At 43.6% G+C, this 26449-nt stretch overlaps 1 protein-coding gene across 1 annotated transcript in view; it reads right to left on the bottom strand.

Annotated features, from left to right (window-relative positions):
* TSHZ2 (teashirt zinc finger homeobox 2) overlaps positions 1-25568 on the bottom strand; it is a 132359-nt gene extending 106791 nt beyond the window's left edge. The window contains exon 1 of the mRNA XM_044298174.1: positions 25238-25568. Coding sequence (XP_044154109.1) covers positions 25238-25277 — 40 coding nt within the window. The 5' untranslated portion in view covers positions 25278-25568. The remainder of the gene's footprint in view (positions 1-25237) is intronic.
* Between the last annotated feature and the right edge of the window lie 881 nt (positions 25569-26449).

Below are 26449 nucleotides of genomic sequence, written 5' to 3'. Positions count from 1 at the left end.
TTATTAGCTTCATGCTATTAAATCACAATTCTGGAGCATCTATTCTTATGGCTCTATGCTTATTATTTCAACTACAAGTTAGGAATGAATTGCTAGCAGTCTGCAGTAAGGGTACAGAGGGGTGGTTACCAGTTAGGGGTGTGTACCTGCACAGACTCACTCTATCCAATCAGTGCTGGCATTTTCAGACTGTGCAGGCACACCCCCCCAACTTGTTACCACCCCTCTGTACCCTTACTTCAGACTTCTAGCAATTCAGTTGTAACCTCTAGTAGACGCAATAAAGGAATGGCACAACATAGAGCCATATGAATAGATGCCCCAGAAATGTTATTACATAGGGAATGCATGAAGCTATTAAAACAGACATGTCAGGAGAGGTGACCAGTCCTCTTTAAGTCTATGTGATCTATGTTCTCTATGGACTGTCATTATAACCTCTTGCCCTATTTTTTAATTCTTATGTACAGTACAGACCAAAAGTTTGGACACACCTTCTCATTCAAAGAGTTTTCTTTATTTTCATGACTATGAAAATTGTAGATTCACACTGAAGGCATCAAAACTATGAATTAACACATGTGGAATTATATACATAACAAAAAAGTGTGAAACAACTGAAAATATGTCATTCTAGGTTCTTCAAAGTAGCCACCTTTTGCTTTGATTACTGCTTTGCACACTCTTGGCATTCTCTTGATGAGCTTCAAGAGGTAGTCACCTGAAATGGTCTTCCAACAGTCTTGAAGGAGTTCCCAGAGATGCTTAGCACTTGTTGGCCCTTTTGCCTTCACTCTGCGGTCCAGCTCACCCCAAACCATCTCGATTGGGTTCAGGTCCGGTAACTGTGGAGGCCAGGTCATCTGGCGCAGCAACCCATCACTCTCCTTCATGGTCAAATAGCCCTTACACAGCCTGGAGGTGTGTTTGGGGTCATTGCCCTGTTGAAAAATAAATGATGGTCCAACTAAACGCAAACCGGATGGATTAGCATGCCGCTGCAAGATGCTGTGGTAGCCATGCTGGTTCAGTATGCCTTCAATTTTGAATAAATCCCCAACAGTGTCACCAGTAAAGCACCCCCACACCATCACACCTCCTCCTCCATGCTTCACGGTGGGAACCAGGCATGTAGAGTCCATCCGTTCACCTTTTCTGCGTCGCACAAAGACACGGTGGTTGGAACCAAAGATCTCAAATTTGGACTCATCAGACCAAAAGCACAGATTTCCACTGGTCTAATGTCCATTCCTTGTGTTCTTTAGCCCAAACAAGTCTCTTCTGCTTGTCGCCTGTCCTTAGCAGTGGTTTCCTAGCAGATATTCTACCATGAAGGCCTGATTCACACAGTCTCCTCCTAACAGTTGTTCTAGAGATGTGTCTGCTGCTAGAACTCTGTGTGGCATTGACCTGGTCTCTAATCTGAGCTGCTGTTAACCTGCGATTTCTGAGGCTGGTGACTCGGGTGAACTTATCCTCTGGTGACTCTTGGTCTTCCTTTCCTGGGGCGGTCCGCATGTGAGCCAGTTTCTTTGTAGCACTTGATGGTTTTTGTGACTGCACTTGGGGACACTTTCAAAGTTTTCCCAATTTTTTGGACTGACTGACCTTCATTTCTTAAAGTAATGATGGCCACTCGTTTTTCTTTACTTAGAATTTGTATTATGGCAAGAAAAAAGCAGCTAACAGTCTATTCAGTAGGACTATCAGCTGTGTATCCACCCGACTTCTCCACAACGCAACTGATGGTCCCAACCCCATTTATAAGGCAAGAAATCCCACTTATTAAGCCTGACAGGGCACACCTGTGAAGTGAAAACCATTTCAGGTGACTACCTCTTGAAGCTCATCAAGAGAATGCCAAGAGTGTGCAAAGCAGTAATCAAAGAAAAAAAAGGTGGCTACTTTGAAGAAACTAGAATATGACATATCTTCAGTTGTTTCACACTTTTTTGTTATGTATATAATTCCACATGTGTTAATTCAGAGTTTTGATGCCTTCAGTGTGAATCTACAATTTTCATAGTCATGAAAATAAAGAAAACTCTTTGAATGAGAAGGTGTGTCCAAACTTTTGGTCTGTACTGTATATGGTGTAAACTTGAGAAGATGCATAACATTGCCATCAAGAATCAGATGCATAAGGCAGATTTGGATGTCATTTAGCGCGGGCCACTAATGTTTCCATTAGGCTACATTCACATGGCTGTCCAGTTTGCGGTCTGCAAGTCGCGGATCTGCCAGCTATTTGGTTCCCGCACTTTGTGGGCCCCATTGTCAAAATGCCAATTCTTGTCCTATTCTTGTCCGTTTTGTGAACATGTTCTATAAATTTACAGCAAAATGGACAAGAATAGGACATGTTCTATAAAAATGTGGATCTGGCACAGACCAAAAATATTAAAGCCTTACTTAGAATTCTGCCCAATGCCACACTGAGCAAGCACAACTTTTCCCAGACTCCTGCAGGTGAGTCTGAGCATCCATTAAAAATTGTTAGAGTGTTAAGCAGCAAAACCCAACATGCAAGCCAAAAAGAATGTGTCTCATAGGATCAGGGAGATAATTGTGGTTGCAATGGGTGAAGCCGCGATAGGAGCCGGATGGGTAGAGGGTCCACACGTCAGGACCAGTCCACATAATAAATTGCAGCACTCTTTCGCTCACATGCATGGTGCTGTTCTGGAGTCCTGCGCCGCACATTAGAATGGGGATGCATAAGGCTACTTTTACACTAGCGCTTGATCGGATCCGTTCTGAACGGATCCGATCATATTAATGCAGACAGAGGCTCCGTTCAGTACGGATCCGTCTGCATTAATAACTTAGAAAAATTTCTAAGTGCGCAAGATGCCTGAGCGGATCCGTTCAGACCTTCAATGTAAAGTCAATCGGGGACGGATCCGCTTGAAGATTGAGCCATATGGTGTCATCTTCAAGCGGATCCGTTCCCATTGACTTACATTGTAAGTCTGAACGGATCCGCTCGCCTCCGCACGGCCAGCTGAACGCTGCAAGCAGCGTTCAGCTGTCCGCCTGGCCGTGCGGAGCGGAGGCTGAACGCCGCCAGACTGATGCAGTCTGAGCGGATCCGCTCCATTCAGACTGCATCAGGGCTGGACGGAAGCGTTCTGCTCCGCTCGTGAGCTCCTTCAAACGGAGCTCACGAGCGGACCGACGAACGCTAGTGTGAAAGTAGCCTAAGTCAATTCAGCATATGCACACATTATCTGTCGGGAGAGAGTCGGGAATTGCCCACAAGAGTCAACAAAAAAAGACTACTGTGTATGGCCGGCTTTAGACTAAGTTCACATTTGTGTCAGAAGCTTCATTAGAGATCTGTCAGATTCCACAAAAAAGTCCTACATGCAGGATATTTTTGCCTGCTAAAATGACGGGACTCCCGGGAAACGAGAAAGACCCCGTTATAAGCAATAGGGTCAGTCTGGAACAGGATCCGGCACTTCTGTCATTTCTATTGTTCGGCTCCTAAAATGGACCAGAACAATATAGATATCACCATCAGTGATGTGAACTAAGCCTTACCTCCACACATCTGCCAATGGAACAAGTATATATCTCCAGTTAATCCATTGCTAAGCGCAAAAGGTAGCATAATATTTCTGGGCAGGGAGGGGGGCCCCAGTCCAAAATTTGCTCTAGGGTTAAGGGTATATTCACACATATCAGATGTGGTGCAGCTAAAACCAGGAAAAAACATGCTTTTTTGCCAGAATTTTCGATGCAACTCCAGTTTTTACAGGTGAACCACAGCAATGACGTTTTTTTTCAATGAGGTTTTAACCAAATCTCAAACGCTAGGTGTGACTATACCCTTGGATAGAAGGTTTGTGCCTTGACAAGACAATCATCAACCCAGCTAGATAGGTAGAAGATAAGAGATACAATACTGGGAGAAGTTTTTGAGTGTAATGAGCACACAGCGTTAATTAATTGCACCATCAAGGTGTTAGTCTCCAGAGGGATGAGATCGCTCAAGGACATGTATGTTCTGCTTTGTTTTTTATTGTTCCCACTCCTCTCCCCAGGTGCAATGTCCCGGCGGAGCCGTCGCTGTGCTATAGTTGCCATCGCATCTGTTCGAACATTAAAAGGGTTTGTCCGAGGTTGGGTACCTGGGGACTGAGGCAGACAGTATAGTCTGTGAATAGACTCTGTAGCAGCAGATGAATTATACGGAGCTCAAACACAATGATCAAAGTCGCTTAGTGAAATTTTTGTCCATCAGTCTTGAGAGTTACCTTGAAAAATCAAACCTGCGAAATAGAGATTACGCCTATGCGGCACTACAGTCAACTCTACAGTACGATCCGACACTGAACCAATAAATCCAAATTTCAGCTTCTTACAGCCTCAGAAATAATCAACTGATGTACTTTTGGCCTACTTATTTATAGGGACTCTATAATGTCCGTAAACAAAAAATTTCTCATGTGACAACAACTGTGTAACGATAAAGCGGACGATCAAGAAAATCAGATTGCATGCTATACTCTAGGTAATTTAGGCAGGTTCACAAAAACATTGAAAACCTACAGCAAATGCCACCCCCAAATTTGACTGAGGTCTTAGTATCATTTTTGGAAGCCTCAGGTTTCTCCAAGTGTTTATGACCTAAACATGCTTGGGTCTCTTTAAAATCCAAACCGTCCATTACAAAGTTCATGCTGTGTGATTCATCAGCCGCAATGTGTCAGATGTATGGGAGACAGAGGGGCGAGTGGGGATATTATCCCTGATATATCCCAGATGGACATTAAGACAAATATTTCCATCTCTTTACTGCAGGATCTGTCCCGCCCATGTACCGAGTGCTCATAGTTTAAGAGACAGATCCTGAAATAATGATTTATGCTCGGAGCAAGTTACTTATAATCCTAAACATAGGTTCCTATACTGTCTGCACGCAACAAGGCCCTAATCCGCCCTTCTGTAAAGAATTGCCATGGCTTACACTCCGGCCTCACTAGTATAAGACGCTCTTTATATCGCAGACTCTTAAATAAAGGTTGTCTGAGGTCTTCAAGGATCACATGGAGAGACAAAGCTCCACTGTGCTGCATTTGCTTCCTTTTTATCAGACACAATAGGCACAGGATTACAGGATACAATGAAATCAACCATCTTTAAGGAATGTGATCCTCCAGGAAAGTGTGTGGTCCAATTCATAGTTTTAGGCCATGTTCACATTGCCATGAGAGACTCCATTTAGAACCTCCTCCAAAAGTCCCCATAGATCTCATGGATCATAAGGCTAATTTAGTTCTTCTTATACAATGAAAAGCCCTGTGGAGTCCACTGTACATCAATGGAGTTTGGCACTTAGCAGATCCATTGCACAATGGATCTGCTATGTGTTATAAAGAGTAGACAGTGCCTTATTACTGCAGATATCTAGCTATGACACACAGCTAGGACTGGTGGCTCCATCTTAGCTGCATTGACTACTGGAGCCTGAGGTAGTCCAGAGTCTCGGGCTGCTGCTCTGTCCACACCTCAAACTCAACAGGAATTTACTTCATGGGGAGCTAATTACATTACAGTAACGATACACCATAATTATAAACCAAAAAAAATTAAACCAACAGTGAGGAAAACAGGAATATCAGGAAACGGCCACACACGTAGGGGAGGGACACGAAAAAGGAGGAGGAGCCTGAAGATGGTGGCATCTTCTAGTCTTCATCTGTTCAGTTCTCTAAAGCTCTGAGTGCAATTCCTGAATCATCCTCAATTTTCATCCTTTGACACAGCAGCTACTATGTGAACTTGGTGAAATCTAGGCACGTACCTGCGGCCTCTACTGCAGGCGCGAGACAAAAAGGTTTACTCGTTCCCTTTCCTCCTACTGGGCAATCCTGTAATGAATACCCCCAACCCCAGCACATGCTCGCTCATATGGCAGTGTCTTCAGCTGGTGCTGCATCTTCCTGTCTGGAGGTTCTGTCTGAGCTCATCTAACATCTGTCTCCTTGTTCTTCGTCCCAGCGTGCTCCTGCAAACAAGATGTACATCGCCACAAGCTCTCCAGATGCAGCCATAAATATGAAGCAACAAAAGATTCAGATCCCCCCCGTTCCTGGTGTCGTTTCACGCACATCTCCGTACATTTAACCCCAGAATCTGCAGATGGAAGTCCACTAGTCTGGAGTACAGCAGGAGGGTGCAGAGTACGTTCTATGGACTGAACAGCTAAGAATTCTAGACAAAGTGAGGACTAAATATGGACAGGATGGAATACAAAATGTATTTATATATAATCTAAATAGTGGCTGAGCAAAAATTTAATACGGGTGAACATACAATTTTATTTAGTATACCTAGGGACTAAATGGGGACTGTCTGTAGAAAAAAAAAATGTAAAGAGTAGGGAGCAATTTATGGAGTGTATCCAATTATTTTAGGTCTCTATAAATTCCGCAAACGCGTGATGACAATCGGTCCTAGTAATTAATGAAAAAAATAATAATAATTCCCAGTCTAAGGAAGCTGCAGCAGACAGTATCTGATCAGGTAACATACCAACTAAAGTCCCAGCAAATCCATCACCATAAGATCTACCTATTCAGCGGCCACGCACGGCGTTTTATGTACGGTCACACCCAACCTAAGAACATCAATGAGCGTTTACATGAGGATTTATGTTAAATAAAAAAAACTCATTAAACCAGATGAGAAAATGATTAAAGGAGGTGACGATTTTCACACTGTGTTCATGTTCATCACCAGGCGCACCCTTCATAATGGGACCTATTACACTAAATATTTCCAGTGAGGGGAGTCGTTACATGTAATACTGCTCAGGAGTTAGAGAGTAGTAGGACATCAAACATACATGCCAGCATGGAGGACCTGTTAGTAGGCTCCCCCAAGGTTACTGAACTTCATATCACAGTTTGGGTTATTTTCAGGATACCAAATAAAATGTAACAAAGAGTGGATTAAAAGGGTTAGTCTGCACACGAAAAAAAAATAAAAAAATTTATATGGCTATAAGTTGCTCATCCAAAACCTATTCTATATGGAAGGTCCACTTGAGCGGATCAGTTCAGCGGATCAATGAGGAGCTTTACATGACATCATGAAGTCCCATCTCACAATCACATGAATTACCATCCTGCCACCTGGATCTCCCTCAGACAGAACATTATTTGGAATATCTGGGGAGGTTGTTGGCATGAGAGACCAGTAAGGTATTTAGGGATTAAAAATGGAAAAATCATTAAATTAACCACCCTCCCAAGTAAATAAAATATAGGTAGAACTAGATAAATGGAAAAACCTACCGATGCTACTATAGTGTGCAGTCTACAGTGTGTAGTGCGAAGGGTGAAATACATTTTTCTTAAGCTCATAGGCCACAATCTGACAAGTCTATTCTGACATGTAGGCAACATAGCTCTAGCCACTCCTCGAATTAAGAACTTCAATTGGGACTTGCACACACAAGACAAGTCCCCTCCCCCTTTAGTTACATCAACCATACTATTGAGGGACACTATAATAACCTAGAAAGAAATACACAACATTTTCTAACCCTCCTTTTTGGTCTCAAAACACAAGCCATTATTGGGGCATGCAGAACAAATTCAGGGATTTGAAATAAACTAAGGAGTGGAAAGAAGGAAAAATAGGAGAAAGGAATCTAATTTACACTGAGGAAAACTGCTCAGACGAAATAGAGGGCTCCTTAGTGAACAACCAATTCCTAACCATATTCCAAATATATAATTTTCAGACTCAGGATTCCTCAAGACCAAGAGTCCTCAACACATGCAGTATATGAGATAACATGATAAGCCCAGGCTCTTACACAGTCATTTTATCCTCATTATTAAGAGCAGATCTAAGATAATTATTTAAGCCTTGGCTAAGGTGGACAAATGTCCAAGATATTGTGGACAAAATGCTTCAGGGCTGGGACACGAAAAGAATCAATGAGTGATGGAGGAGAACTTACATTCAGCATTACCACCCTTCCTTAATAGGATCACGGCTTGTCCAGTGTGTCAAATCCTTATCACTATGGCATGGGATCTGGGTCTGTACCTATTCCAGACAATTCTGGCATTAAAACACTTGGCCACTTCACTCCACAAACCATGCTCTTCCATCAAGGCAGCACAGTGGCTCAGTGGCTCAGAGCACTGGAGTCCTAAGTTCAAATCCAATCAAGGACAACATCTACATGGAGTTTGAATGTTCTCCCCATATTTGTGTGGCTTTCTTCCAGTTTCCTCCCACATTTTAAAGACATCTAGATTGTGAGCCCTGCTGGGGACAGTGAGTGATAGTAACATCTGTAAAGCGTTGGGGTAGAATATGTAATAAATTATGGCACCACAAAGGGAAACATTCAGAAGAGCAAAAGTCTCAAAAATTATCCACATTGTTTTGGTGGAAGCCCTTAGATGTCCATTTGCACAGTGGCCTCAGACAATTCCTAAGCCGCACAGTTCTCCAACTAAAAACTAGGAATGAGAGAGAGAGAGATAGAGAGAGAGATAGAGAGAGAGATAGAGAGAGAGAGATATAGAGAGAGAGATAGATAGAGAGAGATAGATAGAGAGAGATAGAGAGAGATAGATAGAGATAGAGAGAGAGAACACAACAGCATTTTTGGTAAATTAAAGCTTTTAGGCCTCTTTCACACGGGCGTCATGTTTTTTGCCCGGATAAGAGGCGGGTGCGTTGCGGGAAAATGCGCGATTTTTCCGCACGAGTGCAAAACATTGTCATGCGTTTTGCACTCGCGTGAGAAAAATCGCGCATGTTTGGTACCCAGACCCGAACTTCTTCACAGAAGTTCGGGCTTGGGATTGATGTTCTGAAGATTGTATTATTTTCCCTTATAACATGGTTATAAGGGAAAATAATAGCATTCTGAATACAGAATGCATAGTATAATAGTGCTGGAGGGGTTAAAAATAATAAAAAAGTTAACTCACCTTCTCCTCTTGTTCGCGTAGATTCCGGTCTGTTCTTTAGCTGTGGACTGAATGACCTGAGGTGATGTCAGATCACATGCTCCAATCACATGGTCCATCACCATGGTGATGGAGCATGTGATCTGACGTCATCAAAAGGTCCTTCAACCCACAGCTAAAGAACAGACCGGCCTCTATGCGAACAAGAGGAGAAGGTGAGTTAACTTTTTTATTATTTTTAACCCTTCCAGCACTATTCTACTAAGCATTCTGTATTCAGAATGCTATTATTTTCCCTTATAACCATGTTATAAGGGAAAATAATACAGTGAATAGATTGTCACCTAGAACCCATGCGTGAAAATCGCACCGCATCCGCACTTGCATGCGGATGCATGCGATTTTCACGCAACCCCATTCATTTCTATAGGGCCTGCGTTACGTGAAAAACGCACAAAGAGGAGCATGCTGCGATTTTCACGCAACGCACAAGTGATGCGTGAAAATCACCGCTCGTGTGCACAGTCCCATAGAAATGAATGGGTCAGGATTCAGTGCGGGTGCAATGCGTTCACCGCACGCATCGCACCCGCACGGAAAACTCGCCCGTGTGAAAGGGGCCTTACTGAAGCACCACTATTCCAGACAGCAAACAGAAGATCTAGACTAGTGACAATCTTTACATATAATGTCTGGTTTTACCTGGAAGATAACAGGTTTTCGAGTAATAAAAAGTTATCCCTTATCAACTTCATAGAGGATAATTGTTAGATCAGTGGAAGTTTGCTGCTGGCACACACCTATTACAGGGTTCTGTGTCCACCATTTGAATTGGGCACTGGTTGAGCATCACTCTTTTTTAATCTCTATGGGACTACTGGAGATATAGTAGCTACTTTGGCTCTCTGTAGTGTAGTTTGTAGAACCTATGTATGCTCTATATATATCTATGCGCCATACGAGGTAAGGAAGATAATTGTGATGGTATATGTATCTACAATATATTATGGAAACACTGCTTATGATTCTTTAACTCAAATGTTGTGGAAACATCTTATAAAACTATGTAAAAAAAAAAAAAAAAAAAAAAAAAAAGAAATACATGTGCCTGCACCCACTGAGACTCACTAGAGTGCAGTGATCCAAAAAGGTATTTTCATATGAAACATACCCAATTCATTTTCACTCTGCCCAGCCAAATTTATGTTTATAGAGATTATTCTTTTTGGGGTCTCAAGAACTTTGGATAATCATGGTGGGAGTGCTTGAGTCCATAACACTCATAGAGATACAACCTCTGTAAGGCTTCGTTCACATCACCGTTCAGGCTTTCCATTCTCCTGCTCTGTTTAGGAGAAGGAGAACGGAAAGGACGGAGAAGGCAAATAACTGAGCCAAACTGAGCCCAAAAACCCCATAGACTATAATGGGATCCGTTAAGTTTCCATTTAGATGATGATTTTGGAGCGGAGACAAAAGTTGTGCATGCAGGACTTTTGTCTCCACTTCAAAATCATCTTCTGAGCAGAAACTTAACGAACCCCATTATAGCCTATGGGGTCCTTAGGCTCCGTTTGGCTTAGTTATGTGCCTTCTCTGTCCTTTCCGTTCTCCTGCTCCTAAACGGAGCAGGAGAACGGAAAGCCTGAACGGTGATGTGAACGAAGCCTTAATCCAACTGTAGCATATGCTTAGAAGTCCTAAATAACTTGATAGCTGAACTCACCATGGACAATGTTGTTTTTGCATGAAAATTACAATAGCACAAGTCTGGACAATTCCCAGGAGATAGGAGGACAGTGTGACCGGAAATTGGCTACTCTACCGGCACCTAACTTTTTAGGTTATTTCCTAAGAAATTTCTTTTTGCCTGACTATATAACTAACTATCAAGCTGACTGGAGGCAACTTGGATTCAGAACTGGAGGTCTAGGTGCCAAATATGCCCAGCGTGGGAAACAATGAGACCCAAAATATCAAAAGGAGAAGAGTAAAGTGGTTCACTATATACAATGGCATATCTGAAGAAACCCTGTAGATGACTCCTCTGTGGGATGGACAATGTATCCATTACTGATGAGGTGTTATAAGTTGCTCATTGCAGTATACCGCCTGCAGTGCACACAAGGTACACAGTATTAATATCTAGGACGCGTGCCAGACATAGTCAGGGTGTGGTCCCAGACAGACAGTTGGCTTGTCGTACCTCACCCAAGGAGTTACACAAGTTACCTCTAGTTCATTATAGTTTTAGAAGATGCTATCTGATCCAGATAAACCTGGGTAAGAGGGCGGCCATCTATAGACCATCCAGAGACCTGGAATTCCACGCAGTCCCGCTTTTCACATCCAGATAAGACCACGCACAACTGTGCAGTACAACCAGAAATTCTTGGCAACTCATCTTAATCCTCCTGCAATTATTGTCAGTTCTGTTTGCTCTACAAACTTATTATATTGTAGCAATGCTGAATGTTTTGCCAAGAGTTCAGAAGCTTGGTTGATATGCAGCTTTGTGCTCCCCATGTGATATATGGACACGGACTGTGCACAGGAATTCAACATAATGTAAATTCTCCTGATGCGGGGGAGGGAGGACAGCCGGGCCTGGAATTATTATATGACACACATGTAGATCAAACTGCAACAACACAGAGATAAAAAAAAAAGAAATACAGTGATAATGTATGCAGAGAAAAATACTTGACTGTCAGTGTGTGGGGAGCAATCGAAAGATGCTTAGCTGCTGGCGGCTTATTCAATGGCGCCGACATATTCCATAGAGAAGATATAATCAGTACACAAAGACCCGACACGTCTGTTTTAGTAGTTATTTATATTCCAGCAGAAATGACAGCCTTGCAGCATTTATTCCTATGACCACACTTTGCGCCATTCTTCCTACTGGAAGTTTATGAATCAGGGTTTTACACGTTGGCGGTGCTGGCAGCACTGATTGGACAATGCCAGACTGTGCACGCCCCCAACTGGTAACACTCAGTGGTATCTTTAGCCATAAACATCTAACAGGAATGTCTCCATTGCGCTCTGGAGGCCGACAGATGTCCGTCTGACGAAACTGAGCCAAACGGATCCGTCCTGACTTACAATGTAAGTCAATGGGGACGGATCCGTTTTTACTGACACAATATGGTGCAATTGAAAACGGATCCGCCTCCCATTGACTTTCAATGTAAGTCAAAATGGATCCGTTTGCATTATCATGGTAATGCAAACGGATCCGTTCTGAACGGATACAAGCGTTTGCATTATAGGTGCGGATCCGTCTGTGCAGATACCAGACTGATCCGCACCTAAACGCAGGTGTGAAAGTAGCCTAAATCAACATATAAAGAGATTGTATACCCCCTACAGTATAGTGACATCGACTATAATACCCAACGTGGGAGCGGGGGGCCCTAAATGTGCCAGCATTTTTTTTTAAAGAGCCCACCACCACCAAAATGCTCAGAACAAATTACATACAACCTTAGGGTGGGCAAAAGGGGCACGCACGTCCTCATGGTACTGCCTATATAGAATACATTGGGCCACGTCTACCACATACATGTATCTGACCAAAAATATTGACACCATTGCATAGACTGTTTTTAGAACATATTTGGCATATTTAAAGATTTATAACATTGCATCAAAACGTATACATTTCAATAAATTTTACCCATTTGATATAGAATATCGGTGGGAGCTAAATCCAATTCCTAAGGATTTCCGAGAACTGATTTTATGCTATAGACGTTGTGTTTTTTTTTTCTTTTTTCCCCCCTTTTCTGCAGCCAAATTTTGACAAAATACACTTTCCCGTTAAATGGGCCATCAGGGAGAGGGGGATTCTCAGCCAAAATACTCCTTGTAATTTTCTCTGTCTCTGGAGCACAGTAAAAATATTTGCCAGTAGGTAACAAGCACTCAGGAAAAAAAATATATAATACGCCATTCTTTTTCATTAAAACCACTTCTATTTAGAAAAATAGAAACAGATTTTTTTTTCCTGCAAACTATTAAATTTAGCAGCACACAAATTACCATTGTACGAAGAGCGAAGGTAATTAAGTGACATTTCACATTTCCTGTCGAGCACCTAACCCCTTCACTGCCGGGCCCCGTAGTTCTCTCCCCTCTGGGCTAATATGTATAAGACATCACAACAAAAATGTATCAATGCAATTCTGCCAGTTCCCAACTATATAATAGTAATAAATAAATATTATAATTAAATAATTCAATCCTCTCCCGATTCATAGGTTTTTCAGGTCTAGGGAGTAGGACATGGGTTCATGATCTTTGCCTGGGAAGCTAAATCTTCCCTAAGCGAAGTCAAATCCTGGCCCCCTTGGATAGGTCCACATCCTCCCAGCCCACTATCTAAAACATGGAGGGTATCAGCTTTGTGTTTTTTTGCTTGTATTCATTCATGTCTCTTTAACCCTTTAAGGACCCTCTTTTTGATGCACCTCACTCCTACGGTATAATGCACCAAAATATGGCACCAGAAGAAAGTGTTAGTAGCACACACACACACACAAAAAGGCTATCATAAGAAAGAACATCAACCTAAAATGAAATACGTATTAGCAGGAGTCAGATTTGATACGGATATTTCTGAAATTGTCCCATTAGTCTGAATGGGTCCTTCAGAAATCTATCCATTCCATTCAGACGAAAATTCAGCATAAAGTCTGCCACGTGTTAATATACTCAGAGCTCAACAGGACCTAACCAACCAGCTAGATCTCCTCTAATATGACCACCTGATAGACATGACCCAAGGAGACATGAAACTGGTATTCTGGATTTGTGATCTTGATGACCTGTCCTCAGGATAACTCATCAATTTCAGATTGGTGGAGGTCTGACTCTCGAAATTTTGATCTGAATGGGACTGTTTTGGTGGCAACTTAGATTTCTGCAGGCCCCATTCAGATGAATAGGACAATGGCAGATATTTCTGTCTCAAATCATCTGATCGGTGGGGGTTCGACACCCGGTTCCCCCGCCGATCAACTGTTTGAGACTGCAGCGGCGCTCCAGTAGCGCCGCGGCCTTCTCACTGTTTACCGCAGGCCTAGTGACATCACGACGAGTATCACTGGCCTGGGCGCGGCTAAGCTCCGTTCCCTTGAATGGAGCTTAGCCGTGCCCAGGCCTGTTGATACTAGTCGTGACGTCACTGGGCCAGCAGTAAACAGTGAGAAGGCCGCAGCGCTGCTGGAGCGCCGCTGCCTTCTCAAACAGCTGATTGGCGGGGGTCCCGGGTGTCGGACCCCCGCCGGTCAGAAGCTGATGATCTATCCAGAGGATAGATCATCAGTTTAAACAAAGTGCAGAACCCCTTTAATGGTGGCCGTATCACCTAAATGGGGCTTTAATGACTTAGGATGTCAATATGCAGTAACCCATGTAATAAAGTGATGAGGAATACTAATAAATATTCTCCCTTCTGTATTTCCAGAGCTTAGAAATACTATAGACATGGTTTACAAAAGCAGCACAGCAGTGTAGGATCCAGGGCTGAGCGACACCATGCCCTAATGCAGCATGATACTTTTTACGGGCTGTTCCGTCATTTTATGAGCTTTGGTTGTGAAATCCTTTAATTGATGATAAGTGTAAAGAAATGAGAGCAGCTTCATGTAATTATCTGCCACACAAATATTTCATCATGGTACAGCGATGGGCACCGCACCAGGGCCATCTTCACAGGGTAAAGGGAACCTATCATCAACTTTATGCTGCCCATACTACCGGCAGCATAAAGAAGAAACAGGTGAGTTGATTTCAGCGGTCTGTCATTTATAGGTTAAATGTAAGTGGTTGCCGAGAACCAACGTCACTCACAATCATTGCAGACTGGGCCTGGAAAAGAGTCCCGGCCACCTGAGAAGAGTCATGGTTATTCATGAATTCCTGCTCTCCTGCCCACCTGCTGATGACTGACAGTCTTCTACATAGTTTTGTGTCTGTCTAGAAGAGAGCTGGCAATCATCAGCAGATGGGCAGGAGAACAGGAGATTATGAATAACCAGGACTCTTCTTAGGTAGATTTGACTCTTTTCAAGGCCTTTGCTGCAATGATTATGATGCTGGTTCTCGGCAACCACTTACTTTTAGCTGATGTGTGACACACTGCTGACATCAGCATTTCTGTCACTATTTTATGCTGCCCTCAGCGAGATCAGCATAAAGTTGATGACAGGTTCCCTTTAAGCCTACCAGAGGCAGGACTGAGGCCCGAGAAGAGGACAGGCAATTTTCTGTTTTATGTGATTCTGACTGACTCCATTACAGTAATTACTTGTCTATGATACTATTTTGAATTAGAGTCCATCTCATCATCTCCTGTCTCCACCTTGATGCAAATCATGACACATGGATGACAAGTGTGACTGGTCCATCCCACTTCTTCTGGGCATATTTGTTTCGACATACATGTCGATTTTACTGTTGGCTGACTCATGCAATGCCTTATTGGCATAGTTTTCTAAATGAAAGGGTACCTAACCCATTGTAAAAACAAAACAAAAAAGAAGGGGCAGAAGCACTATTGTGAGCACCCTGCACCTCCGCCTTTGATCGTCTGTGAAGAGAATGTGAAGTATGGATCCATAGTAAGTATGAGATCCATACCCCATGTGTATGGATAGTCATGCAGAGGCAATCAAGGCCGAAGGCACAGAACGGCGCCTTTGTGTTTTTTATGTTTACAAAAGGTTTAGATACCCTTTTAGGCTAGTTTCACACTAGCGGCAGGGGAGTCCGGCAAGCTGTTCCGGCGGGTGAACAGCCTGTCCGATCCATCCTACCGCTAGTTCACATGTGCCCCCAGACTGCCGCTCCATCCTCATTGACTATAATAGGGGCGGGGGTGGAGTTCCGGCGGCAGCACTGCGGCGCACGGCGAGAGGCAGCTGGACTAAAAAGTACTGCATAAAGTACTTCTAGTCCAGCTGCTTCTCGCCGGGCTGCCGCCGGAACTCCACCCTTTTATAGTAAATGGGGACAGAGCGGCAGGTCGGGGGCACACATGAACTAGCAAACTCCCCTGCCACTAGTGTGAAACTAGCTTAAGAATAACCAGACTGTGGACCTTAAAATTGCCCATGCTGCCCATATGTAAAGTAGATCTTAGGTCAAAAATATAACCTCGTCCATACTGATAAACCCTGATGCTCTTAAATGGTTTGTCTTTCCTACAATATCAAACAGTTCTGCTCATAACCTGATAGATGTATCTACCCAACGGTGGCCATTTTATGCGGTTATGACATTGAGTCCCAGTGACAGTTTATAAGAAGGGAAACTTAGTGTATATACACCAAACACCAAGACAAGACACTAAAGGTGGCCATACACAAACTAAAGTTTACCAAAATGGATGATTTCAACAGAAAAGATTGTTTATCAGGTGAACTTTTACAGCGAACGATTATTTAAGCCAACTGATGACAGACTATGATCGTCTGAGAAGATGGCCGTGTATCTGGTTGAAGATCTTTAGTTCCAAGAAAGAACGTTTGTGGACAAAACATCTTTTGTTGAAAGAACGTTCTCAGAAAGATCTTTCATCCATCACCCAGTGTTATTGAATGTATATGGTCAGTTTGGACAAATGTAACGTCCAATATGGACTATAATGTGTACGGTCGTGTCTGCGAAGTGATCCTTCACCAGATGATAGTTGTTCAACCATCTTCTAATGTGTATTAAACATCCACACTACAAAAATGTATCAAAATCATCATTGGGATAATGAGACAGTTACTAAATGGTCCACAAGAAATACATGTCCTCAGTTATTATTAGTGGACTGCCATTCTTAAAGGAAACTATGTAACATGACTTTTTTTCCAGGACTGCAAATAAAAAGGTCCACTTTTTTCCAGAAATTCAAGAGAAGGTCAATGGTGTTGCAATTCCAATCACCAACAAGATTCTGCTGGAATCCAATGATGGTTTTGTTGGCATCGGGTTATACAGCTATTACATCTATGATCAACACCAGTGGAATCAAGTCAGATTAGTGGCACTATTTGCCGACATCGTTCAGAGCTTCGATGTTTGATAAAGGGGAGGTGTGGTCCATGCAGCATTTAATTTAATCTTCTGCATAAGCTGAAGGATTGACACAGTCTCAGATAGATCCCTCACATTTCAGCACTGAAAGTCCAGAGCTTGACTATAATGGTGACTGGTCAGGACAAGTTACAGTGAAGATGGCTCCAACTACATACATGCAGATAACAGATTTTAACTCTATAGTATCACCAGCATAATTCTTCCAACAGAAGGATCTCTTATTCTTCTCCCACCTCTTGTACCCCCTCCTTTATTCATTACAGATTGTAAACTCCTATGGCGAGGAATATTACTCATCCATTCCCTCATCTCCTCCTTCTAGACTGTAAGATCCAGCGGTCAGCAGTCATCCTCCACATATTGCATCTTGCCCTTATTTCTTGTAGAAAGTAAGCTACTATGGTCAGTAGACATGCTCCATCACTTGTAGCTTCCCGTTATTCATTATACATTGCTAGTTCCTATGGCCAGGACTCTTCATCTTCCATCTCTTACAACTCCCCTTATTCCTATGGGTAGGGTTCTTACCACCTTTTGAATTTTTTCTTATGTCTCACAGCTCGTAAGCTCCTACGGTCAGAACTCTTACCTATCCCCAACTTCTTGTATTGCCCCTTATTTCTCACAAATTGTAAGCTCCTACGGTCAGAACTCTTCCTCTGCCCCTACCTCTTGTTCTCCTCCTATTACTTACAGAGTGCAAGCTCTTATAGTCTCTGACTCTCTGGTACCTCTGCTAATCAGCTGTTTGAAGAGGCTTCGGCACTTAGGTGAGATGGGACAATGTGGACGGCGTGCAGGTAACACCAAAGAGGACGCAGATATCACACTAGCACCGCAGCCCCTTCAAACAGCTGATTGGTGGAGGTGTTAAGAGTCAGGCCACCACCAGTCTGAAATTGATGACTTGATGACTTATCTTCAGGATTACCGGAATACCTCTGTACATTAAAAATTATTTAGAGAGACCCTGTCAGCAGGATCACCTCTATTACACTAGGCACACTGCCCGATAGAGCTGAACCTGCTGAACGAAACAATACCAGTCTTATGAAAACCGGTTGTGGCGTTCCTGAGAAAAAGAGACTTTTATTCTTCATTCAGACGTGGGCTTCAATGCCCGGGGGGCGGGACCTAACTTCTTAGTGCAACTCGGTGCAATGACTCCCTAATTTGCATAAATAATAAAAAGCCTTTTTTCTTGGGAACGACGCAACCGATTTTCACAAGGCAGGTATGATTTGAATCAGCAGGATCAGCCCTACCATTCAGTATACTTGGTGTAATACTGTAATACTCAGAATATGATCACAATGACAGTTGTGCAATGAGACCATTTTCTAGCGAGTCATACACATTAGATGATGTAAGGATCTGCCAACTGGACAATGTGCATGGGACGACCTCTCGGACCCCCCCTCCCCCCCCCAAGTGGCAGATTTTGGAGAAGATAAGGATTGGGCAAACTGATTTTAAAATGCCCAGTCCTTTTGATTTTAGGGAGATAGCCTAAGCAGCCTACTTTCACACTCACGTTTGGTGCGGATCCGTTCAGAATGGATCCGTTTGTATTATCTTTAACATAGCCAGGACGGATCCGTTTTCTATTGTGCCAGATTGTGTCATAGAAAACAGATCTGTCCCCATTGACTTACATTGTGTGTCAGGACGGATCCGTTTGGCTCAGTTTCGTCAGACGGACACAAAAACGCGGCAAGCAGCGTTTTGGTATCAGCCTCCAAAGCGAAAGAGAGACAGAACAGAGGCAAACTGATGTATTCTGAGTGGCTCCTTTTCCATTCAAAATGCATTAGGGCAAAACTGATCCGTTTTGGACCGCTTGTGAGATCCCTGAACGCCAGTGTGAACGTAGCCTTACTGAGGTGCCTGGCAGCAGTTTACCGCCTTCTCCTTGTTCAGATCACAAGGAGCTACAGACAATCTGTCATAATTCTGATAATCCAGTATTGAACTGCAAAATAATCCAGAATGGGGCTCCTCGATAGAGTCCTCGATAAGCGGCACCCATTTATCCAGCATGTTCCAATGAGATAACATGGCAGTAAATGGGGGTACTTGTGCTAGCTGGCCATGTCTACAAGCAGCGTTACAACATGAACCGTCTGTCTCGGATGTAAAGGCAGGTTTCCTGCAGCTGTGAAATCAGGACAAAGCTCTTCCGTTATCACAGGGTTTCTCTGCTCTCAGATTACAGACATCAGGTCATTATGTCGGCTCAGAGGACATGAGGCCGAGGTGGTAAAGGCTCGTTATCGCAAGGAAATTAGCAGGATTAGGAACAATGGCGACAATCACAAACCCAGCTAAGCCCCGGGCCCCAGGTGAACCCCGAGAACAGGGAAACACTGGACGTCCGACGACACGACACAAAAAAGCAAAAGCGCGTTTTACGTATTACCAAATCTGAGAAAATAAATCCACCTATAGGGACGAAGGCTTAATCACTGTATACTAAAAAGTTCTCCAACTATCTAATAAACCTGATATTTCAATCCCACGTCATAATTCAAGATTTCTGCTTGCAGTCAGTGAATGGAAACATTTATTGCCAACATGTAGATGCAGAAAACCCTTCCTGACCCCTCTCCAGCTGACCAAAACAAAAGCTCAGGTACATGACCCCCATGCCTGCCAAAGAGGATCAAGATGATTTTTTAGCCTACAAATACAAACAACAGGCTTTCCATTTACTGACAGCAAGCAGAAATCTTTATGGCTGGTTTAACGCACAGGTTTCAGACCCGTATCTGGACGGTTGGTGCGAGCGGACACCCCAGGTCAGATTGATTCCGTACGGACAGATTCTGGACCATGGGCACTGCTCAGCGTCCACTCCTCATCACAATAGCCATGCGCCAGGCATAACTGTGTCGCAGCAGAGAAAAAAAAAATTTGTTACAATGTCTTAGCGCATAAAAAATTTAAATGGTTTTTTTTTTTGGATATTTTAAAATACAACAAGGGGTATTTTAATTGATCTGTCCTAGGACTTTTTTTTTTATTATTTTTTTATAGGGGATATAAAAAAAAAAAATAAATACATTGAAGACTGTTTCTAATTAAATTCATAATGTAATATTCTGACTAGTCTCTGCATTTATACACTTATAAATTGACATTTTACCATATTTTGGGGGTGATTTATTTATTTTATTTTTTTATATTCAGGTTAATCTTTACAGTATTTTAGTTTAGTCTCTGATTTAGTGCAGCGTTCACACGGTCCCATCCTTATGTACTAGTCATCAGGCCGGGGAGCCTGGTGATAATACTGAGGGGCAGTGAAACTCTTCTTGTACTATTAATATTCTACATTCACTATAAAAATAAAATAAAATAAAATATATATAATTTTTTTTTTTTTTTTTTTTTTAACTATGCCGGCCGAACAAAACATTTCTGACATACCGTATGTTTTTTTTTTTCTTCGCAGTCAAAGAATAAAAAATAAAAATGACAACAAAAAAACATAGCAAAAACAATATAAATGCTACATTACATAAAATACCTATTAATTAAAAGAAACTTATAAACGTAATACATATTTTCTATATTTATATCTGTCAATTATATGATTAAACACAAATTATTTTTTTCTTTACGCTAAAAAAGGTTAAGATAAAAATGAGAGGGCGACAGTGCCCGTCATGACACTGGCATCTCCGTGCCCCTGGTCAGGTCATGTTCTGCAGGTAGGATGTGACTGTACATCTGGTAGTGGAGGCCGCACGTTATGGCACTATCCTCCCTCGTCTTGGCCCTGTGATTTCCTGTGCAGATTATAAAACGCGTCACCTCCTTTCCCCCCCTCCCCTTCTAAATTGTTCCTTTCTGATACACGATTTCTGTCATAAATCTGCCCTCGTCTAAACACAGAATTTCTTCGCCCATCAATTCTCTCATGTGGAAAATTTAAAACGGATTCTAAACACCAATGTTACCGGCAAACAAACTCCGCATAAATTAACAGCGAGCGGTGAGAGTCGGCGCGGAGAAGCCATTAGCAGCGACAGATGAAGTTATTTTTGATGTCAGGGATTTATCTCCTCACCTTCTCTATTTGGAAGGTTTTTTGTTTTTTTTCCCCTTCCCCTCGTTGTGCCACGGTTGGTTCCTGTGTGATGCCAGTGTGAAGCTGGGCTCCCGCCCAGAGCAGGGAACCCTCCTGTACTATAGAGCCTGGCACACAGGATCCTCATCTTCCGCTGAATTCATTACTTCAGGTGCCCCCACCCCGGAGGAATATCTGGCAGCAGGAGGGGAACTTCTAGGCATTACGATTACCTAACGTACCAATACATTTACTAGATGTGGATATTCAGCAATTTTTTTTAGTATTTTTATTTTTATTTTATTTTTTAACTACAGAATAGATAAAAATAAAAAATGAAAACACAAATTTTTTTATTATTCCAAAAAAGACAAAAAATAAAAATACATTTTTTATTATATATATTTTTTATATACATACAGCATGTATAACACCTATATGAGTACATCTTTGTACACACTGTACGTAGGAGTATATACAGTATATATATAAATAATCTCTGTACGAGTATATGTGAATGTGTGATTGAGGTGTGTGTATATATATATATATATATATATATATATATATATATATATATATATATATAACAATCTGTATGATCTTTAAGAATAACTACCGTATATACATACCCTCTGCATATATGTAGATGAGCACAGGACGATTCCTCACTCCGAGTATATATATCGGTATATATTTGCATGTCAGGATGCCAGTATACACAGTACAGTTATTTATACCGTATATATTTATATTATACTGTAATCTGAGTATGACTGGACCATTCTATATACTGACAGTATACACAACCTGGTGTACCTATAGGTGCCCAGAGGGGTAAGGACTCCTACAGTACATTACACACTCCTTACCACCATCTCCGCTTTAACCCCTTCCCAACCGATGCACTGGAATGCGGCTCGTATGTAAGGCTCCCCTCTGCCCCCAGCAGAAGGAGCTCACGACTGTATTAAATCGCTGGGTTGTAGCTGCGTCTCAGGAGGACGGTTAGACATCTATCATTTACTAATCCATGGTAAGTGGCCTTTCTCCTTCTCTAAAGTGTTCGTCCGTACAATTCATAATCTGCGGAAGAGGGTTAATACTCGCCTCCCGATACCAAAGATGAAGAAAATCAATAGATGACTTAAAACAAATCTGCTCCTCGGCCGTCTCTTTCAATCAGCCTTGTATCGACAAGACGCAGCCACTTAACTTACGATTAGCATCATGTGAGGATATAGCCCCCGAGTGCCCCCCCACTGAACGCGGGGCATCATAACCAAAGGAGCATCAAACCACCCCCCAGGGGTTTCCAGTTAGCTAAAATGACCTGTCCCTAATCTGGAGTCACACAAGCTCCTCTGAGGAACCCTATATAATAACATTGTATTACTAATGGGGATGGGGCATGGACCTCTTGTGACTACTGATGTCTCCATCATCTATGCTGAAACCAGGATGAAGCACCGCAGATATGCAAGATTATTTAAAAGGTCCTTTGTAAGTTTTTGGGTTGTGAATTTTTTTTGATTTTTTTTCTTTTTAGCCATGACACAAGGTGGTTCTGTGTAACATGAGCTGGTCATGTAGATGACCACCTATTACAACAGACCGGGACACAGGGCGGCCAATTTAACCACTATCGTACAGGATTTTTTGGGCAAAATGCTAGTTCTGGGTTTGAGGAGCCTTTGGTCTGAAAACCTGGAGGTGACCTGGCCTGGTTGAGGAAAGGTGTTGGCGCTGGGCCCCACTGTCCCTCATATCCTAACCCTCACCTCTTGCCCCCTACATAAAAATAATAGCCAGCTGCTGATTTTACCCCGGGCCCCCTGTACCCGGTGATTCACCCTCTGGTCGAGCAGTATTATAATAGATGCCGGGCACTCCACAAACCAAATGAATGACAAACGGGTTCAATTATAACCCCCTACTGTAAAAGTCACCGAATCTTATAAAACCGTTAATTCAGTGGACTGGCTAATGAAGCGGTCGTGTGTCCTGTCTAGAAACGCTTTGCGCCAATCACATTACGCAGCAGTCGGCCTAAGGATTCATTGCGGTTCACCGCGAGAATGTGAAAAAGAGAAACGTTACAGTATAAACTGTGACGATTGGAAATGACAAAGGTGTAGGTGTAATATAACGATGAGTGCGATATGGATTATGGGGGGGGGTCTCATACTTCGGTTATCAGGGGCTTTCTTTCCGATAATAGGACTATTCCGTGGATTCACATGAAATCCGAATGCAAAATTTACATTAAACAGACGTTTGCGAAATCAGTTTAGGAAATTATCGGGGGCCATCACTGCCCGGAATGAGCCGGCAGCACGTTCCCCATTAACGACGTCTGCTTAATTAAGACCACCATGCGGGTACCGGCGAGAACTTCATTATCTCTGGTCTGCCGGTGACAAGCAGTACTAGTACCCTCAGCAAGAAAGGGGTTAATGCAGAACTCTCCCCCGGACGTAAAGTTGTCCCTCTCTCTCTAACCCCCCCCTTTTTTTTTTCCTTAGAAATTGCTCATAAAATATTCACAGCGTGCGCGCGGTGATTTTAGCGGTATGGTGTTTGCATCCATTTACTTCAGCGAGATAAAACTAGCCCACCGCCTGAATAGATTTGCATGCGTTTGTCTAATCCTGAAATTACAGGCTTTAGGTCGTCCTTACGTCACCACAAACCGGGAGCATCGGGGCTCAGAAGAGGTGGCGACGACGAGGGAGCGCTCCCTATTAACCTATCATAGGTGACATATCCGTACGGTAGAGAAACTATATAAAAAAAAACAATAGTACGGCGAGCCAAGGACACCCCGCCACCATTATTAGTGAACAGGACCCCCAGAACCATGCCATTTTTCAGAGGACAAACCCGTCCCTGCTCCTCCAGGAATTCCATAGGTAACTAAGTTCCAACTAACGCCGTTACCCTCTCCTCTTCAAACTTTTATCCCCGACACAAAGCAAAATGCAGGAGATACGACTTCATGACGCCACAAAAAATTCCGGCTGGTCCCTGTCTGGATGAGGTGCCAGGCTGACGGAGGGCACAGACCAGGCGGGCAAATAGGCCAAACTATAGGGAACCTAAAAAACCCAAGGGTGACTAAACATTGTCCTGAGATGACCACAGGAGGCTGACAGACCCCCGCGGCTCCTATGTCTAGCCAGCCTCAGTTACCCCGTGCGAATGAGCCCACCACCGGGGTAACGCTGCTTCCGTGGTGCAATTAACCAGGGTGACGCGTCTACTGCGCAATAAAATCTGACACAAACAATCAGTATTCCCGGTGGTGACTATTACAAAGTTGTACGAGCCAAAAACTTTCCGAGCGCCCTCCCCTCTCCTCTAGATCTTGTGGCTGAGGCAGGGTTGAGGGGCATCGGACGTCTCCCCTAATATTATTAATATCTCAGAATCCCGTCCCAGCTTTTATTAACCTCTCACACGGCGCAGGAATTTAACCCCTCCCTGGCTGAAATTTCCATAGCTAACCACTCCGTGTCCTCAATGAACCTAATGGCAGCCAAAATTCCCAGCACTGACCAGGCCTGGGCCCGGCGAGGACACGACTGTCCCCAGCACCTAATGGAAATAAAAAGTGGCACCAATTTTTGAATCCATTTTTTTTTTTTTTTTTTTTTTTTACAAAACATGTCACTGAAAGACAACTAGGCACCCACCTAAAGAGACATCGTAAGCGCGCCAGGGGGTCCGGGTGACAGGATCCAGAGGGCAGCGTCTGCGTCACCGCTCCAGCGTTACCATGGCGAATGATTTATTGATGGCCATTAAGAATAAAGAGATCAAGCACGGCCACATGACAGGCGATCCATCATGTGTCACATCTAAGATGGCAATCATCTGGCGGAGGGTGCGGCTGGCAGGGAAGACACAAAACTGAACTTGTGCACAGGACAAGAGCAGAAATGTACCCGGACTGGAGGAATGAGGCGAGCAGAACCCTGCCGGCTCTGCTGCATCTGTGTGGAGGGCATCCAGGCAGTGCCCAGGTGGCACCCGTAGACACCAGCACAGCACCCACAAAGTTACAGAAAGTTCCAGGAGAGGGGGGGAGACATGAGCACATATTTCTGCCAGTCCTTACCTGCTGCCCGTTTTGGTGCCTGCTGCTTCCTCCTGGGCATCTCTCTCCTCCTCAGCTTCTCACTTCTTCTTAATCCAGGTCACAACAAGTCAATGGCAAAAAAACATGAAGAAGAAGAAGCGGCGGCGGCAGAAGTGTCGGCGGGTCTCCTCGGTAATCATCCAGGGTCTGCTACACGGGGTGATACAAGACGGGGGGCCCCCGCTCCCGGGCACTGCCGCTCCTGTCAGATGCCAGCCTGGAGTGAGTGAGATGGGCAGGGAGGAGAGGCAGGCGGCACTGGAGCCTCTTCAATCACACATGCTGCAAGCACAGGCGGCGGGGAGGCGATCATCCATCTACTGAACAAACTGAACATTACCAAACCCCTCCCCCGCCCTGATGACAGTGCTGCGGGGAGGCGCGCTGCTCCCGCTCCGGCGCCGCACGGGTTACTACCTGCAGCCCGCCGTTTAACCCCTGCCCGGCCGGGGGTCAAGAAGAGGTCAAGGGAGCACAGGCCTGGACGGAGGGAGGGGAAGGGGTTACTGATGTGTCCAGAATCTCCACTTGTTCTCTGGAGCATCAGCAAAAACATGTCGTTCCCACCAGCCCTGTCCATACTGTGGACCCCACACAAATACAGGCACAATCCACTCCTGTATTTGTCTGCAAGACAGAGAAGAATAGGACATTTGCTTAACGGACGCACGGAAGCGGACGGCACATGGATGATCCATATAAAATACGGATGGCCTCCGTGTGCATTCTGTATTTTGCGGAACGGAACAGCTGGCACCTAATAGAGCAGTCCTATCCTTGTCTGTAATATGGACAATCATAGGACATTTTCTGTTCTTTTGCAGAACGGAAATACGGAAACAGAATGCACATGGAGTGGCTTCCGTTTTTTTTTTTTTTTTGCGGACCCATTGAAATTAATGGTTCCGCATACGGTCAGCAAAAAATACGGAACAGACACGGAAAGAAAATACGTTCATGTGCGGCGTGAGGTTCACACAGCAGAAGTCAAAATCAGCCACTTATGTCACTGTAGAAACTGCTGCGGTTACTGCCTTGGGTTTTCATTTTCAGGCCTTATGCACGCAAGCGTAATTTTGTTCACAGTCCAATCCGTATTTTTTACGGAACACCCATTCGTTTCTGGGCGTACGCAAAAACGGACAGGGCCGGTTTTAGACAAAAGGAATATTGCGCAGACAACACATTCAC

Source organism: Bufo gargarizans, chromosome 6, assembly GCF_014858855.1.
Source record: "Bufo gargarizans isolate SCDJY-AF-19 chromosome 6, ASM1485885v1, whole genome shotgun sequence".
NCBI classification, from domain to species: domain Eukaryota; kingdom Metazoa; phylum Chordata; class Amphibia; order Anura; family Bufonidae; genus Bufo; species Bufo gargarizans.
This window is presented reverse-complemented; position numbering and strand designations above follow the sequence as displayed.